Raw genomic sequence first — 19,044 nt, 5'->3', positions numbered from 1 at the left:
ATGCTGTAAGAAATGACATCAGATGGGGCAGCTAGGTGGCTCAGTGAATTGAGAGTCAGGACCAGAGATGGAAAGTCCTGAGTTCAAATTTGACTTCAGACACTTCCTAGCTATGTGGCCCTGGGCAAGTCACTTAACCTCCATTGCCTACCCCTTACCACTCTTCTGCCTTAGAACCAATATATGGTATTGATTCCAAAATGGAAGGTAAGGGTTTAAAAAAAAAAAAAAAGAAAGAAATGATGTCAGAGATGGTTTCAGAGAAACCTAGGAAGACGTATAAGCTAAAGCAGAGTGAACAGAACCAGGAGAACAATTTATATAGTATGGTAAAGACAAATAATATAGTAAAAATAAACAACTTGGAAAGAATTAGGAATTCTGATTGGTATACTGGCAAACCATGATTCCAAATAACTAATGATAAAATATTGTTCCTACTTCTTGAAGACAGATTAAAGACTCAAATGATTTGAGAAGTTTTTTTCTGGATGTGGCTAGTATAGAAATTGTTTTCCTTGACTATATGTTTATAATAGGGATTTTGTTTTATTTCTTTCTCAACTGGAGAAAGAAGATATTGAAGGAAACTACAATGTGTGTGTATGATTAAAGCAAAACACCTTTAGATAAAAATTCAGTGAGTCAACATGAGTATGATATAACAACCAGAAAAAACTAATATGGTCTTGTATTGCATTAAGAAGGACATAGTGGGGCAGTTGAGTGTCTCAGTGGATTGAGAGCCAGACCTAGAGACAGGAGTCCTAGGTTCAAATCTGACCTCAGACACTTCCCAGCTGTGTGACCCTGGGCAAGTCACTTGACCCCCATTGCCTACCCTTACCACTCTTCTGCCTTGGAGCCAATACACAGTATGATGGAAGGTAAGGGTTTTTTAAATAAATAAATAAAAATTAAAAAAAGAAGGGCATAGCTTGGCAGGAATAAGGAGAATAAAATATTTAATAATAGTAGTATTTTGTATTCATATGACATTTTAAGAGTCACAAAGTGCTTTCCCCACAACAGCTCTATGAAGTAGGACAATAAAACTTGTGCTACTTCACTTTACAAATGAGGAGACCAAGGCACAGAGAACCTAAGGGATTTGCCTATTGTTAGATAGCTAAGAGGTGATGGAATAAGAATTTAAATCCAAGCCTCATGATTCCAAAGCCAGTGTTCTTTCTATGCTAGCACAGCAATTAATAAATGCTTTTTCATTCATTCATCAAGCTGCCGCCTTATTATTTTTCCTCAGCGAATGGCTATTTGCCTAGTTGTTTTATGAACCAGAGCTAGCCCAGCAATGCTTTTTTTTTTCCCACTTCAGAAACATTAGATTCATAACACTCTAGAAGAAACAAACAAATATGTTTCTTTGGGGTTTTTTGCGAGGTGAAGGGAAGTGGAAGGAGTAGTTGTTTTAATGGCATTAGAGCAGCTAGGTGGCTCAGTGATAGACAATCAGGCCTAGAGACGGAAGGTCCTGGATTCAAATGTGACCTCTGCTACTTCCTAACTTTGTGTCCCTGGGCAAGTCAACCCCAAATGCCTAGCCCTGGCCCTTAGCACTCTTCTGCCTTGGAATAAATTCTTAGTATCAATTCTAAAGAAGAGAAGAGTTTTAAAACAAAATAAAACATATAGCATTAAAATTCATCCCTAAAATCTAGTGGATTGTGAAAAACAAATGATCAGCTAAAAATCATATTGAAGCTGGTCTTTTGGAATCGCTGATTTTCTTATCAGTTCAGGTATATGAGTATTTATTAACACCAAACTTTCTCCTTGGCAACACCCTAATCCCACCCCTTCCTACTTCTTAAAACACTTAATTCCTCTCTCTTCCTTTGCCCCCTTTCCCTCCCCCTCCCTGTGTCTATCTACTCTCTTTGTGTCTCTCACATCTAAATGCTATGCTTCTCTACTGACTTCTTCCATATTACTTACAGTCACTCAGTTCTCCCTCCTTGTCTAAAAAAAAGCTCTTCCCCTTGGGATATTCCCTTTTCCACATAAGAGAAAATGCAAAGTCAGTGTGTACTTTCCCACTTTCCATTGATATGTGGCCCAGCCCAGGTACATTTCTTCTTCCTTGAAGCTTTCTCTTTTTCCAAATTGAAATTTACCTCAAATCTTCTACTGCCTTGTCTACAGCTCCCTTTGTCCATCTACCTGTGAGGAATCATGAAACTTAGAAATAGAAGGGATCTTGGAGAATGCGTCTCACCTAACCTCCTCATGCTGTAGATGAAAAAACTAACCCTTACCTAAAGAGTGACAATTTAGAAACTGCTTTAGGCTGATTCATTAGGTGAAATGATTAAAGGTTTTACTTAGCATCAATCATTTCCTAAGCCAAACCCTCCTCTCTGTAATTACATCCCCTTTCCTTCCTATTTCTCTACTGAGTAAAATATATCAGTACTTATGGGTACCTTGGCAAGTGGAGTAAAGGGGGAAACAGAGGAAGGCAAGTGGGAAAGGAGAGACAAGAACAACACAGGGAAAGTGTCTAGGCCTGTGATGGGCAAACTTTTTAAAGATAGGGCCAAAGGAAATGAAATGCTCATCTGTCCATCTGTTTCTAAGGCAACTCTTTCAAAGTTTCATTGTATTGTGTCCTACTCATTGTATTTGTCAGATTAGGAATAATGTTGCAGGGCTGGCTAGAACATTTCAGGGCCTGCACCACCCCCCACCCCCCCAGTCTGACCCACAGGCCGTAGTTTGCCCTTCACTGCTCTAGAGCGTTAGCCATTCACAAGTCTGACCTCAGAAAACCCAGGGGTTGAGTGATGATAAATAGTGCAGTCAGAAGGCAAATTGAGGTTCTCATAGACCAAATCCAGGATGATCTTCACTCTTTCACATGCCTTCCTGTATGTATTACATCTCCCCAAGTAGATGCCTGATGTGACCTCATTTGGGATTTTCTTGGCAGATATTGGAGTGGTTTGCCATTTCCTTCTCCAGCTCATTTTACAGGTGAGGAAACTGAGGCAAACAGGATTAATATTAAGACTTTCCCAGGGTCACACAGCTAGGAAGTATTAGAAGCCAGATCTGAACTCTCATCTTCTTGACTTCAAGCCTGGCACCCAATCCACTCTGCTACCTTACACACAGTAGGCATTTAATAGATGTTTATTGAATTGAGTTTGTGAATAGAACAGATAGATATTTGTTTCTCCCATGGAAAGCGAGAAATTATTGATTGATTGATTAAATGATTGTATATGCTTGTATGTGGGAGGTGGGGGTGGGGAAGCAGACTCTTTCAGGAAGCCAAAAAAGTCTTTTCAAGTGGCATTTCTCAGACTTAGCAATAATTCCCCACAGTCTCTTAAGCACCCTTTAAATAGAGCATGCTTTTGACAGTGTGTTCGACTAAAAATTCACATGTCAAGAATGATGTGGATATCACCATTGCCATGCAAATGCACTCATTTAGAATCAAGAAATGGGGCAGCTGGGTAGCTCAGTGGATTGAGAGCCAGCCCCAGAGAAGGGAGGTCCTGGGTTCAAATTTGACCTCAGATACTTCCCAGCCGTGTGACCCTGGGCAAGTCACTTGACCCCCATTGTCCACCCTTACCACTCTTCTGCCATGGAGCCAATACACAGTATTAATTCCAAAACAGAAGGTGAGGGTTTAAAAAAAAAAAAAAAGAATCAAGAAAGACCTCTTAAGACACTTCCCATTACTTGGGGCATGTAGTAAAGGATCATTTATCAATTGTCAGACCTGTCTAATCTTAGGCTCCCAACTCTTCCCCAGACACATGGCTCATAAGGTCTTCAACTCTCTGAAGTTGAATCATTCCAATTCTTTATGTACTCTGTTTATACGTATTTGTCTGTTTGCTGTCTCCCTCATTAGATCCTGGGCTCCAATTTGCTTCTTCTTGTACCCCCAGCATGTAGCACTGTGCTTGGCGCATTGTAGGCAATTAATAGATATTTATTGCCTGCCTGCCTATTAGATGAGATCGTGGCTTTTCTGCTGGCATTGCCTGAAAAAGGTGATTTATTTGAAATGAAAAGAAACCTGAGGATCTAGCTGCTTTGGTACATGCTTAGGTCTTAGTTGAGAATGGCCAACTGATGATATTACCCCATGACACTTTGCAGCCAATCATTTAATAAATAAGCCCAAAGTTGTTACAAAGTTACAAATTGTCACTCTAGGGGAAACACAGAGTTGCTAATATCTCCAAATATTTTGCTTGGAAATATAGGGCAAAGTATTTTTCTAAAAATTTCACACCATTGTGTTGCCCCTGTCAGGGAGGCAGGTGTACATAAATGCCAAGGGCTGCTCCTGGCCCGTCCTGCCCCCTGCTGCACTGTGGAGGGCAGTACGAACCCTTCCTAAATCCTGTCTCCCAGTGACCTTCTCAGCTTGAAGACAGCTTGGCTTTGCTAAAAAGCAGCTCATGTGACTGCAGTAATCCGCAGCCAGTAAACAGCTGGGCAGGATGGTTGCAAGAGGAATTGGCCTATTTTTCCCCTGCACTGCAGACTCTTAGGAGCTTGAAAACCTAAGAATTGAGGTATCAGTATGGACAGCAGCATCAGCTACTTCTCAAGTCTCTCCTTCTATAAGCCTGGCTCCTTGATTGTTCCCAGTTTGACTCCCCAAAATGCATATTCCTCTTATCTACCCATAGGCTGTTTCAGGTGCTCTGGCAGGTTTTATAATGGCACCAAGAAGGATCAAATATCCTGGGACCCAACGTGTCTTTAGGCTGGGTGGAGCCATTACCATTGGGAGAGTTTCAGTTTTCATGTAACATACACACTGCTGTGAAATGGGGAGAACATGGGCCAGTTCCAAGGTGCTTTTCAACTCCAGAGCACCCAGAAGATTACACCATTTTCTGTCCTTGGTGTATTTTAACCTTAGTCCCTTTCTTGGAGGAGGGAGGTGGTGATTCTCATTTCCTCTAACTTATCCCTACCCCCTTCACAATGACCTCCTACAGCTTCTACTTATCCTCTGTTATCCTGCTCCAGAATAGCTCTCCGAAGGACGTGGCTGTTTCTCTGAATCTGTTTTCCCCTCCCCCTTCCCCAGGGAGATGAGCTGATAGCACTAGTTTTGAGCATAGTACAGAATGTTTTAGCCCTGCTCTCCATACCGGCTCTTTGCCATACTTGCCTGGTTTTTTCATATCCTTTGTTCCACACTCTCTCTCTCCACTCAGTCTTCGGTGTCACTTCTGAAGAATTGGGAATACCCTTGATCAGCCTGTTTCATTATTCCCTGTTTTTCCTGAATGCATACCATGGGTTATCATTAAAGGAAAAAATAGTCTCAGACACGGGTAAAAGCAGGGTCCAGTTTGTGGGCTTTTCATACAGAAAGGGGAGAGAGAAATTAATCTTTAGAAGGTGCAATTGAAGCTTGTTTGTAAAACATTCTTGGGGCCACATTCCTAGGATCTAGAGTTACCAGTCCTTTCCCTTCATTCACTAGACACAACCCACAATTCCAGTGGTTTGCAGTTGGGAATGAATCTTTGCAGTTGGTTGGTACTTTCCCTTTTAGGTGAAGTTACCTCCAGCAAAAATGTTTGAATGACAGCCCTTAGTACAACATAGGCAAAAGCCATATACTCTTTTCTTGATGCCTTCTGCCCAGTAATAAAGGTATTAGCACGCTCTGTCTCTTTGTCTCTCTCTCTCTCTCACTCTATTTCTGTCTCTCTCTCTTTTCCCCTTTCCTCTTTCCCTCTCCCTCTGTCTACCTCTTCTCTTATGTGCATTTATCATTGCCATTTGAAAATAATCAAGTCCTGAATCATTAATCCCTTTGGCCATAAAAATAGTTTCTGGACTATGATATCAGAGAATGCTAGGCCAGAGAAATAAAGGAGTCCTTTATGTATGTGTGTTTTAAGAGACTTCAGGAGATATACAATACCAAATGACACGTATGGATATTATGATAGCTATGTCAAAGCACACATGTGTATGTTAACAGTGATCAGAAAATTCCTTGGAGAGATGGCCATAAAATTGAACATCCTCTCTTTGTGCTAAGTTGTTTAGGGCCACAATAAAATTAAATAATTAAAACCACAGGCTATATAGTCTATATACTATATACTCAGCCCAAGATGCTGAGTGTTAGGGTAGCTGTGCCACTTTCTGTTCTGAGCACACTTTTTGCCTGGGCATGTGTTCTCCAGACATTTGTCACCAGTGTTCAACTTCAAATATTTGTGAAGCTCCTGTTGTATAACAAAGCATTTTGCTAGGTGCCAGGAAGGATTATTTCCTCGAGGAATTCATAACCATACTGAAGGCTTTATGTCACAAAAGAACAGCCAGGTGGCGTAGTAGATAGGGCCCTGGGAATCAAGAAGACTCTTCTTGAGATGAACACATTTAATCTGGAGATGGATGACTCATGGTGAAAGATATGATTGCAGTCTTGCCCAGAGGACAGAACGTAGAAGCAATGTGTGGAAGTTGCAAAAAGGCAAATTTAGGTTTAATGTCAGAAAAAAAAATCTTCCTAACAATTGAAACTATCCGAATGTTGAAAAGAAAAAAAAAGAGAAGCCTCGTCTTCTTGAGTTCATATTTGGTCTCTGACAACTCACTAACTGTGTTTCCCTGGACAAGTCACTTAATCTGTTTGCCTTAGTTCCTCTTCTCTAAAATGAGCTGGAGAAGGAAATGGCCAACCACTCTAGCATCTTTGCCAAGAAAATCCCAAATGGGGTGGTGAAGAGTCAGACACAACTGAAATAACTGAACAAATATGTCACAAAACGCAATTCCCTGTAGCTGTTTTTAGGACCTCAACATTAATTGACCACATCAGAAGAACCTTCAGAGAGTCTCAAAGCACAGTAGTGAACATTTGTATATGTGAGCTTCAAGGAGTCCATACTGTATCAGGCCCTTATCCAATCCATCCTTATTAAATGTGCCAGACGTGCTCTATCTGCTTCAGAATAAGGAGCCAAGCTCTTGCCTGTAAAGAGACTTTGTGGCCATACTGTCTCTGCCTAGTTGGAGTCAGACCTAAGATCAAGAAGGGAACACTACAGAGGGAGTCAGACAAGCTGTGTTAGATTCATCTTATAATGGAGAGAGTTCCCAAAGATTTCTACCACTAGCCATCATTTTCTAAGCCAGAAAAAAAAATCACCCTTGTATTTTCATGGCTAAATTAAATGTTTCATGTCACTGCCAAATACCTTGTAGTCCTTGGGCCTTTCTGATGGGTCAGGCTTTGACCTTAATAAAATTATTGTTCTGAGCATTAGTCAAAAGAAATCTTTTTTGTATCTGAAATTATAGGTGGCGTTTTGCAAGGAATTTTTAGGTGCCCCACCAATACTGGAGCCAACATATGTTTGAGCTTCATGAAAATTGTCTCTACCAATAAAGTAGTGGTTCTTCATTAAATGTGTAACTAATTCATACCAGCATAGCCACTGAAATAAGAAAAATATAAACATAAGAATAACTACTATCTTTTGAGCTTCTCGACAAATAGTTGGCAGAGGATAGATTATGTTTACACTTTCATTAGGATTTTGGTCCCAGTGATTCCCCCTAATACTTTGCACACCCATAGTAAGGTAATATTGACCCTGATTCTAGGGTTACTATGGCAAACACAGTGTTTCGTTTCTCACATCACATTTGTTTAATAAGAAGCAAATGTGCAAAGCTGAACAGCAGCAGCAGCCTGGCTGGATCCGTTATCTAAAGAGGATGAATGGTGGTCCTTTTTATGGGATGTGTTCTCTTCACCCACCCCCCTGCGCTGGCTGGCTATCAAATGAAGGTGTGGTTGTGGTTGGAATCGGTAACTCGAATGTCTCCGTGGCACCTGCTTCATTCAGCAGCTCTGCTTTCCAGGTGCCCTCCCACTCCACATCTGCTCCCGACAAAGCCTCTTTTCTCCTCCTGTTGGCCCATAGAGAGTGCTGAGGCCGGATTCTGAATTCTGCTTTGCCAGCAGAATCTCCAGTGACATTGAAATTACCCCCCAAATCTTCATTTTTAGTGAGGCCCCGACTGAAAGTTTGCACAGTGGGCTTTGAGGGGGAGGGTGGGGGAAGCATCCTTTCAGTTGTAAAATGAGCAAACTGGATCTAGGATTCATGGAAGTTCAGACACCCTCAGAACCGGACTACAAAGAATGTGTTATCAGATTGGCTCAAGTAAAGTGGCATCCAATTGTGATTCTGAGTAAGCCCAAATGTGTACTGTGAAGTGCTAGTAAGCCAGGAGGAATGCTCAGTGAGGCTGGACAGCTTTCAGATGCAGATAGAGTTCTTCATTTGTTCTCTGGTTGGGTTCCTTTTTTTTTCTCCTTTTAAAAAAAGGGAGGTGGGGGAGGGGCAGCAAAGGCAAGAACCTGTTTCTCTTTGACTTGTCAGCCATGAATGTTGCTCTGGTTGTTAACAAAAATATGTCCGTTGTGGAATGAGCAAGGAAAATGCCGGGGAAACATATTTTAGATGAACACCAAAAGTATCCAGTTACAGATTGAGTTTCCATCCAAACAATGGCAGCTCTCATGGTATTATGCCATGTGTGTTCTGAGACTTATGTGCATGTGTGACATCGGATTGGGTTTACCTGAAGCTCTGAAGGAAGTCCGAGGCCCTCTTACAGCTTCATTTTTAACACTGGGGAAGAAGGAAAGGGAATTCCAGCAGGTCCTGTGTTTGGTCGCCTCCCTTCCGCAGTGATCTCCTCTTAGACCTTGTCTCCCCTCCCCCTTTAGGCCTCCTGGAGTAGTGAATTGCAACTAATGGGCACAGTGGCCTCGGTTTTTTAGAAATGTTAGTATCAGCTGTCCTACCCCCCTGGGCCTCCCCTTCCTTGAGCTGTTATGGCCCTGTTTGATGAGGGCTTCTCTTTTGCAGCCCAAGAGATACTACTGCTAACAGATCATGTGAAAACTGTGCCAGCCCTTGCTTAAATCTGTATTTGAGAGTTTGGAGAAAGTGCAGTATTTGTACAGTGTAGAAATGGGTGAGGTACCAACAGAGGCCATAACTAAGCCAGGGCTCTTAAGAGCAGTGCCTCAGTTGGAGAAGCTTTGGTCCCAAGTCCCAAGTTCACCCCCATTCCTCTCACTTATATTTTTCTTTGCCAGAAAGAAATTTCCAAAAATTCAAAATTCCCAAATGTGGCCCTAACGTATTGGGCCCTTATATTTCCTTTGTATTCCTTACTCCTCACGTGTGACCAAGAGCAAGTATTTAACCTCATTGTCTGTTTGCCCTCCTATACAGTCATTCTCTTAACTGTTGTGGTAAAGATAATGGCACTAAGTTGTTTCCAGCTTCTGAGTAAGACCATATGGTAATAATAGCTCAAATTAATATAATGCCTTTCTTTCTGTGTGCTAAATTCACTTAAATATAAGCTTACATCCTCACAACAGTTGTGAGGAGAGTGACTACCCTGCCTGCTTTGAAGGCAGTAAATCATGATTTTATAGAAACATAAATGTTCCCTACCCTCAAGAAGCTTACATTTTTATTAGGGGAAATGTATATTTATTTATAAGTATAAATGCAATATATACAAAGTAAATACCAGATATTTAGGAGAGGGAGGCCCCTAGCCTCTGGAATCTTAGGAAAGGCGTTGCTGAATTGGAAAGAAAACCAGAGATTCCAAGAGATGGAGATGAGGAGGAAGAGCTTAGTATCAAAGACACAGGAGGCAGAGTACCAGTGCGCTATGGGAGGTGGAAAGTAGGAAGAGTTACCAGGTTACATGTCAAAAAGAGCAGTTTCTTTGTTCCTAGAAGTAATGAGAGTATATTGAGTGAGCTTTGTCATGGTTAGACTTTAGGAAATCCTTTTGTGTTTACCATATGGATTGCATTGAAGAGAGACTCAGTATTGGGAACTCCAATTAGGAATCCTTTGAAATAATGTGGGTAAGAAGTAATAAGGGTCTGAATTAGGATGGTGGCTGTGTGAGGGAGAAAGATGTGGAGAGAAAAATGACAAGAGACATATTACTTACTTTGGGGCTTTCCCATGACACATGTTTATTTTGGGCACATCTCCATCCCTTTACCTACTTGACTGATGTGGACTTATTAGCTTGCATCTAGAAATGACTAGAGAGAAGGTACAATAGTTCTATAAGACAATATAACCAACCTCGTTAATTATGTGAGACCCTGAAGGCTTGGTCTATTAGTTACTAGGCAAATGATAACTTAAAATCCACACATCTCCCTACCTCTCATTCCATCCCTGATATACAGCCCAACACCATCTAATACCACACATATCTTAAATGGTACCTATTTTATCCTACCAAAGAAATATTCCCTGTGGCCCATCTCCTCCATGCGTGCTTAGACACCACCATCTTCCCTGTGGAGTTATTTCCAATGTTTCTTTTTTTTCCCCTTCCACACTGAAGCATCTCCAAAGGATTCTCAACTAGGTTCTAGGTTCATAATGAGAAGGGGAAAAAATGATCTGTGTACTTAAAGGGCACATTAACCAAGTCCCATTGAACCCTCTGGAATTTTTCAAGGAGAATTAACTGGGAGGACAGACCAGCGCCCTTCTGGATGGATCTAGTGATTTGTGTGTGGAAGAGTGGGAGGTGCCCAGAAGAAGCGCCTTACTCAGATTCTCATATAGCACTGACAGCCTTATACAGTTGTATTTGATTATGTGATATTTATCTGTTTATTTCTGCATAATTTTGTTTAAACTTTAAGGTCCTAGGAGAGATTCCTCCTTCCATTTTAATTCCTACAGAAAGCTCACACTAGTGAGTAGTCAGGAATATTGTTGCTAATGAGCTCTATTTTCCAGTCATCAGGTTCCATCAAACCTCTTGTCACCAATTCATAGATACTTTAACAAGTAGATTGCCTTAATAGGAAACTCCAGCATATCTTTGGATGGCATGTATTAGTGGATACCATCCATTTTGGTTTAAGATACTCTTTGGGATAAAGAAAGAAGGGCCATAAAGAAAAGTAACTTTTTATAATAGGAGCTGCATTAGTCACTAAGAAAAATTTCCCCCCGAATCACCTTAATAATGTCAACAAATGTATCTAGTATGCAGCCTAACCTAGAGATTATAGCGATCATACTCTTGCTCCTCCCTTCAAGGCCCTAGGAGCTGAAGTAGCCTTCTCCCTCCACCTTTATTTATTTCTTAACAAGAAATCCCTCCTTTCTGATGTCTACAAGAGTAGTGAGGAAGTTTTAGCTTAACTGTGGTGGATTTTCATTTGTTCAGTTTCCCTGTTGACCAGATTGGCATTATTACCCTTGGTTTTTCTCCCTTCTCCCTCTTCTGCTTTTAAATTTCTTTGGTGTCTCCGTGGGTCAGGCCGTCAGCCATGAAATAAAAAATTATTTTGAGTTCTACTATTCTGATTAGTACAGTAGTTGACAACCCCGAAATCAATCAGTCTCCTGTTCTCTCCATTTACTTTGCTCTCTTCTTCACTACCAAACTTACTGCTTTTTTTCACTTTACTGTCTTTCACTTACTGCCCAGTTTCCCCATCTTTAAAACACCTGCTCACTCAAGAATCCTTTTTTGCCTGGCATGGCATGGAGGTGGCCCTTCTTAGTATCTGAAGGCTTTGCCAGTAAAGTAAAAGGCCTGGTAGGTTGTGCTGACTTGGAGAAGTCTCAAATATGGACCTGGTAATGGCCTGTATATCTGTGTTCTGTTATCCAAGTACCAGCCTCAATGAACAGATTGTCTTCACCAGGTTGGCCATGGAATAATGAGTTTTTCAGCCCTGACCACTCTTGAAGGTTATTTTGAAGTTTACATGGGTGAAAGAGGCACCTGTTCCTCTGAAATTGAAGGTCCGTGGAGTACTGGAGTAAAAAAGACACCTGGGCTGCCATATTCCAGACAGATACAATGCAACTAACCAAATAAACACAAGGAGACAGTCCATAAAAACAGAGATTTTGAACCCTGCTCCCTGCCCCCAAGTATCTGATGTTGATTTCAAAAATAATTTTGTGAAATTGTCATCTATCCAAAATAAACTTAACCTGGATAATTCATTTTAAGTTATTCTCATTAAAAATATACATTAGCTCTTGATTTGTGTATGTATATTTAATAAGGCAAGAGTATGCTTGTGTAAAATCAGACCAAGAATGGCAAGTAGTAATTACAAAAGATTAACAGTCACTGATAGAGAAATTACTTCAGGGGTAGAACTTTGCAGAGGGATGATTGGGGTAATGGAAGTAAAACTTTGAATGGGAAGACATTATTTTGTTGAAGTTACCATTAGCTTCTGGAGAATGTTCAATTGTTTGCAGGGTATGATGCTTGTAAATCCAAAAGATTCATAAGGGCCATATTTATGTATACACTTAGGAAGGCAGGACAATTAAGGTTTTATGTCCTAACGGCAGCTAGTACTTTATAGCTGAGAAATAACTACTGGCAATGCTGAACAAATCACAGTATGTGAAGGTGATGTTGTGCTATAAGAAATAATGATGGTTCCAGAAAAACATGGGAAGATCTGTATGAACTGATACAAAGTAAAGTGTGTCGAACCAGGTAACAGGAGTATTGTAAAGATAATCAATTTTGAAAAACTTAGTAACTAATCAATACATTGACCAACCACAGTTTCAAAGGACTCATGGTGAAACATGCCATCAACTTCCAGACAAAGAGCTGAGTACAAATCAAGCATTTTTTCCCCTTTCTCTTTCCCCTCCCTGTCCCTCTCCTCTATTTCTTTCTCTTTCTTCTTTCTTCTTTCTTTTTTGGAACATAGCTAATATGGACATTTATTTTGTGTGACTATGCTTATTTGTAATGGCTTTTATTTTTCTTGCCTTGTCAATGGGTGGGAGAGGTGAGAAAATTGGGATAAAAAAAATTAAAAAGTGTGCTTTAAAAAAAAGGAATGAAATAGGAAAGAAAATTAAAAAGAAACAGAACTGCTGAGGACAAGAGACCTTTCCCATCATTTCACCCTCTCTGAGGTGACTTTTTATCTTTATACTTTTTCATTCTTTCCTCTCCACTAGCACATTTGGGAGTTCCCTTACCATTCTTCCCTCGCTTCTGCCTTGTTTTGTTTCTAATCTTCATTTGTAAATTTCAGGCTTCCTATTAGATCAACTTACTAAATTGGCTTCTTATACTTTTTCTTCATTTTATTTACATGTTCTTACCATAGCTATTCTTTCTTCTTTCTATAATAGTGGCCTTTGTTTAACCTGTTGGTGGTTTTACTTCACATCTCAAACTTCTAAAACCTCTTTGCAGCCAAACAGAATACTTTGCTATATATCCTTGCAGGAGTTGGGAGGAAGCTCCCTATTTTTATGGGTTTCAGATCACTGGGGGTAGTCGGGAAGTACTTTCAGCATAAACTTATGCTGCAGCTTCCTTCTTGCTCCTGAATTCCTACCTTTTCCAGTTCCAATCACGTTCCTCTGGCACTTCATTTTTAAACTCAAGTTGTTTTATTAATGCTTAACTGTCACTCCTTTAAAGAGCAATAAGTTACATTATCAGGTTTTCCTTCTCTTCTGTCTACTAGCATTCAAAAGTCTGATCTTCAGTAGTCTGAATTTAGCTGCTGCCTGTCTTTCTGGATTCACTCTTCAACTTTTTCTTCTATTCCAAATTAAAACTGTCCCATGACTAAGTAGAAAGGCCTTAAGATTAGAGGAGGTAAGTTAGTTACAGTGAGGAACAAATTTAAAGGTTTCCCAATTGTAAGGCCACCAGCTCAAAGGCCTGGCCTTTCCCCAGCTACAGGATAATGACATCCTATACTGAAAAACTCTTTGCCTTCATCCTCTCTTTTGATCCTCACAAGGACATGCTGAGGTAGATGTACTACACGCACTGTTATCCTCACTTTACAGGTGAGGAAACCAGGGCTAAGAGAGGCTAAGTGACTGTCATACAACGAGTAGGGATCAGAGATGGGATGTGAACCCAGGCTCTCTGACTCCAAATCCAGCACTCTATCCATTGGTGACACAGGCTGATCTGTAGTTTGTGTACAAATGGCAAAACTGCACTTCTGTTTAGGTGTTGCTTTACCAGAGAATTCAGTCGACAATTTAATACGCACCTGCTTCATGCTGGGCTCTGGAGATAGAACAACCAAAATGATCTAGTTCCTGCCCTGTCCATCAGAAGGCCTGTCACACGCAATACATACATCTCTTTGGTCTTATGTAGAATATACTCATGCTAGTCATTAACCTTTGTAACACAATCCTATACTTAACATACTGGGACCACAACACAGGCAAAGACCAAAATCTCATTCTAAGTGAGTATGTTTTCTTTCCCATTTTAATCTTTAATTTTCCCTTCAGTATTAGGGTTTTTTACCCAGTTACATGTAAAAACAATTTTTTGGCATTCATTTTCTAACATTTTGAATTCCAGATTCTTTCTCTCCCTCTCCTCATCTCTTTCCTCTTCCCTGATACAGTAAGCAATTCATATGCATGTGCTATCATACCAAACATTTCCATATTCCTCATGTCATGGAAGAACACACATTTTTTTAAAAGGCATGAAGAAAATAAAGTGGAAAATGGGATGCTTTGGTGTTGCATTCAGACTCCATCTATTTTAATCATCTCTGAGTTTAAAATAGGAAAGCTGGTTCCCAAAACCCATGCCAAGTCACTTCTTTTAGTGCTCTCTAATATACCAGTGGATTCTTTGGTTCCATCGATGTAGCCGTTTGCTCCAGATACACAGTTCACAACCCATCTGCATCTATCCTGTGTAACTTGTGTTCCTGTCCAACCATAAATCCCCCAGATGGTGTCTATCTGATGTTCAAAGAGCCTTCCTCTTGTTCTTTTGATATTTCCTGGAGACTGGTGGAATCCCTAGCCTTGTCCATCCATTGTCCTTGTATCTGAAATGTTTCAAAGCAGCTCATGAAACTCGTATTGCTAATCAGTCTGATTTCCCCAGCCTGAAGAGAGGGAAGAGTAAGAGAGTAACTATCTGGCTGGTCTACCTCTCTTTTCCTAAGTACTAATCAAATACTTGTCATCAGAGTATTGGATAACTGCAGCCTGAACTCCCTCACGCCACTTGTTGCCCGAGTCCCAGTAGGAGATCTTTTCCCTTCACCTTTCCCCCAGACCCTCAGCAGAGTGACAAGAGACCAAAATGAATTCTAAACGGTCTCCCCGGCAGCATGCACAGCAGTGTGGCAGGCCTCAGAGGCCTACCCTCTAGTTGGTAACATAGGATAGATAGCACCTGAGAACACAAACTCAAATACCCAAGTGACATTACAGACAAGAAATCAGAGGAGGGAGAGCACTGAGGTTCATGGTTTTCTGAGGATCTCTCCATGGGCATCACTTCCCATTGGGGGAGATTTCTAACCTCCTTAAGAAAAATATCTGTATGGTGAACTGCATATCTTTGTATGTATGCCTAGAGAACAGGGATGGCGTCCAGAGGCCCAGAAATATCCTCTCCTCAAGCCTTCGGTGGCCTTTTGGCCTTGATGCTTCCTAATAAGCAGGCCAGCGCAGCAAAGCCTGCCGCGTCGCCTCCTCCCCAGAGCCAGGGGGCCACACGCATCGTGGTCGGGCTGTGCCACCCAAGAAGCCCTCCAGGCTTGGAGTGGGCATTCCTGAGTCACTTCTGACCTCTGTGTTCGTTCCCATTCTGACCACCTGTATGAATAACCAAAGGGAAGTGGCTTTGGGCCCCAGGGGAAAGCAGACTAACATTCGCTGAAGATCTCCACAATGTGTAGGCTTTATGAAATAAACTTCTCGATCACTTTGAGCCCCGGCGTCTAATAATAGAACGTTCTAATCCTGTCTCTGCCACTGTGCAACTTAACCTCACTAAACCTCCATTTTTCAAGGCAGCTAGAGAGCACAGTGGGGAGAGCACCGGGCCTGGAGTCAGGCGGCCCTGGGTACAAAGGTGGCTAGCTATGTGGCCCTGGCCAGGTCATTTAACCCCCACTGCCTACGAATTCTAAGACAGAAAGTAAGGCTCAAAAAAAAGTATTTTTTCCTCATCTTTATAATAAGGAGGTTGAATTACATCCTTATAAGTTTGCAAAATAAGCTATCCATACAACCTTTAGAATGGACAGACATCCTAAAGAGGCTTGCTTTCCTTCAGTTTTTCTAGGATATCTTTAGAAAATTAAAAAGGAAAAACTCCTAAATTGTGTGGAAGGGTGCTTGCTGCTTAATGCAATTGAAACGACCCAAAATCCAAGCTGAGCTTAATGTGTTCCATCTATATTAGGGCTAATCAGACTCCAGGCCTGAACAGCTGTGGCAGAGGGGCAATCCCGAGCTCAGCACTTATCTCTCTTCCCTCAAGCATAGGGTTTGCCAGCCCCTCTCCTGTCTTTTGCTCCCACCACTGTCATAAAGACGGCTGCGTCAGAGCTTCTGAGACGATTTCTCTAATCCCTTACTGAGAGAGGGTGTGTGTGTGTGTGTGTGTGTGTGTGTGTGTGTGTGTGTGTGTGTGTGTGTGNGTGTGTGTGTGTGTGTGTGTGTGTGTGTGTGTGTGTGTGTGTGTGTGTGTGTGCGCGTGCGCGCGCGCTAATAGTTGGTGGAATGTGAGATTTTCACAGCAGTAGGTTCTGGTTATCATTTGAACCTCAGACCGCTTTGAGCATCAATAATGGCCCCCTCGGGACAGCAGAGGCCGGGCGTTCCTCACGTCTGTGTCAGGGGGCTGAGGGGGCTCGTTCCGATGGTCCTCCCCGGGCAGGGGGCTCACATTTTTTGCCAGGTGTCAGTCCACCAGTGTGGGGGGTGGGGGGAGTGCAGGGTCACATTTCAGAAAGGAAATTTGACCAAAAAACAGTTTTAGCCAATAAATGTTGATCTGAAAACTTAATCTCTTCATTCTGGTATGAATCTGTTCCCGTGATAGTAAAAATTAAACGGTATCAGGCTTGGCTGTCAGGGCAGTTCATGTAAGTCTTCAATTGTACAGTGAATAAGGGTTTTAGTCCAATTGTTTGTTTTTGAATGTTCTCAGTCATCTGCTTTCTCACAGATGAGGATTTAGCTGGACGGGTGACGTTTATCTGTGAAATGAGTGTCTCCTGAGTTAGAAGGTATCGAAATGACCGACGGACAAGAAAGCCAGCTTGAGGCCTTTGCTTCAGACTCGGCGGCTGGCCTGCCTTAGCACACGGGGGTGCCGGTCCCAGCCAGGCCCTTTGGCCTCCTTTGGCTCCCAGAGGCGACGGGGGGCCTCGCATGCCCAGGGTCTCCTCGGTCACGCCTGCCATTTTTGACAAGGAGAGTGTTGGGGGAGTGTCGGGTGGCCTCGCTGCGACTGCCCCACGGTGGGGTCTGGTCACTCCGGACGTGTTTCACAGCCTCAGAAACGGTGGCAGATAGTGCCTTGGGACTCTGCTGCCAGAGGCAGAACCGATGAGTCTGAATATATGCAGAAGCACACTGCCTTTCACTTTAGCCCCTTGAAGAGTTTTTTCTTTTGGTTTTAGTGATATATCTTTTTTTATAACATGATGAATATGAAAATATGGATTACATGATGATGTATAACCGATATCAAATTGTTTACTGCCTCGAGGGGAGGAAGGGAAAGAATTGGGGACTCAATTTTTTTGTTGTTGTTTTTGTTGTTTTTGTTTTTTTTTTTTGTTTTTTTGTATTTAAACCCTTCACTTCGGTGTATTGGCTCCTTGGTGGAAGATTGGTAAGGGTGGGCAATGGGAGTCAAGTGACTTGCCCAGGGTCACACAGCTGGGAAGTGTCTGAGGCCATATTTGAACCTAGGACCTCCGGTCTCTAGACCTGGCTCTCAATCCACTGAGCTACCCAGCTGCCCCTCTGGGGACTCAATTTAAGAAAAATGAATGTTTAAAATGTCTTTTCCATGCAATTGGGGGAAAAGATAAAATATTACTAAAAAAAAAATAAAAATACTGCCTTTGGGCAAACCCAGCCCAACCACTCCAAACTCCCCTTTCCCATCCTGTAAAATAAGACCACGTCCTCTGCCAGGTGTGATGCCAACTGTCACAAAATGGCTCTTTGGTGTCTTTGGTGTCCTGAGGACAGAGAGTGACCCTTGTTTGCCTTCATCTCCACAGGCTTGGTGCAGATTCCGGTGAGCATGTATCAGACTGTGGTAACTAGCCTTGCCCAGGGGAACGGGCCGGTTCAGGTGGCCATGGCCCCCGTGACGACGAGGATAGCGGACAGTGCCGTCACCATGGATGGCCAGGCTGTGGAGGTGGTGACTTTGGAACAGTGACACTGACCCGGATCATGGGCTCATTTTCTATTCTACAACCAAGAGTTTTTTACACGTTTGCAGAAGTGCAATCAGATGCCATTCAGTCTCCCGACTTTAGAAACAAGTTTTGTTATCCTTTTTTTTTAAAGGAAAAAAGTGGCGGGAGGGAGCAGAAGACAAGAAATGGCATTTTTTTAAAAGCACCACTCTTGATTTTCTGATACAGCAGAGTTAAACGCAACATTGTCCATTTCGCTGTCCAGAAAAGGCCAAATTGTGGCAGGACTCCTTTCTGCGGAAACGTGTGTATATACAAATGTGTGTGTGTGTGTATGGAAAAGATATATGTATATGTGTACATAGGTATATACACATTTACATATATATGAAGCATATATATGTGTGTATATATATATATATGTTTGTGTATATATATATATATATATATGAGAGAAATCCACATTAAATTAGCTGTATGAAATCAAGGTGAGCTGTGGACAAAATAATTCACCCAGTTTAGTGGGTGGTAGGTGACACAGCTAGACACAGTTGCTCTGCTATATGTTTCTAATAGGGCCATGCATTGAGCTACTGACTGACTCAGGCGGAGGTAGCCATGCCCTCTGAACAAGCTGCCCTAAGAGTGGCAGCGAAATCTTTCTACTGGACTCACCCCAAGGAAAGGGACTGTGGAGGGATGGGTTGGGCGGTGTCCACGCAGGCAGGGACTGTGGCAAAGACAGAGCAGAGGCAGACACTCCCAGGGCT

The 19,044-nt window shown here is 42.0% G+C and overlaps 1 protein-coding gene across 1 annotated transcript in view; it reads left to right on the top strand.

Moving 5' to 3' along the window:
• NRF1 (nuclear respiratory factor 1) overlaps positions 1-18,440 on the top strand; it is a 134,247-nt gene extending 115,807 nt beyond the window's left edge. The window contains exon 11 of the mRNA XM_044677387.1: positions 18,131-18,440. Within this exon, the coding sequence (XP_044533322.1) occupies positions 18,131-18,294 (164 nt within the window). The 3' untranslated portion in view covers positions 18,295-18,440. The remainder of the gene's footprint in view (positions 1-18,130) is intronic.
• Positions 18,441-19,044: the final 604 nt, after the last annotated feature.

Source organism: Gracilinanus agilis, chromosome 5 (assembly GCF_016433145.1).
Source record: "Gracilinanus agilis isolate LMUSP501 chromosome 5, AgileGrace, whole genome shotgun sequence".
In the NCBI taxonomy this organism is placed as follows: domain Eukaryota; kingdom Metazoa; phylum Chordata; class Mammalia; order Didelphimorphia; family Didelphidae; genus Gracilinanus; species Gracilinanus agilis.
Note: the sequence above shows the minus strand (reverse complement) of the source record. Positions and strands in the feature narration are given on the sequence as shown.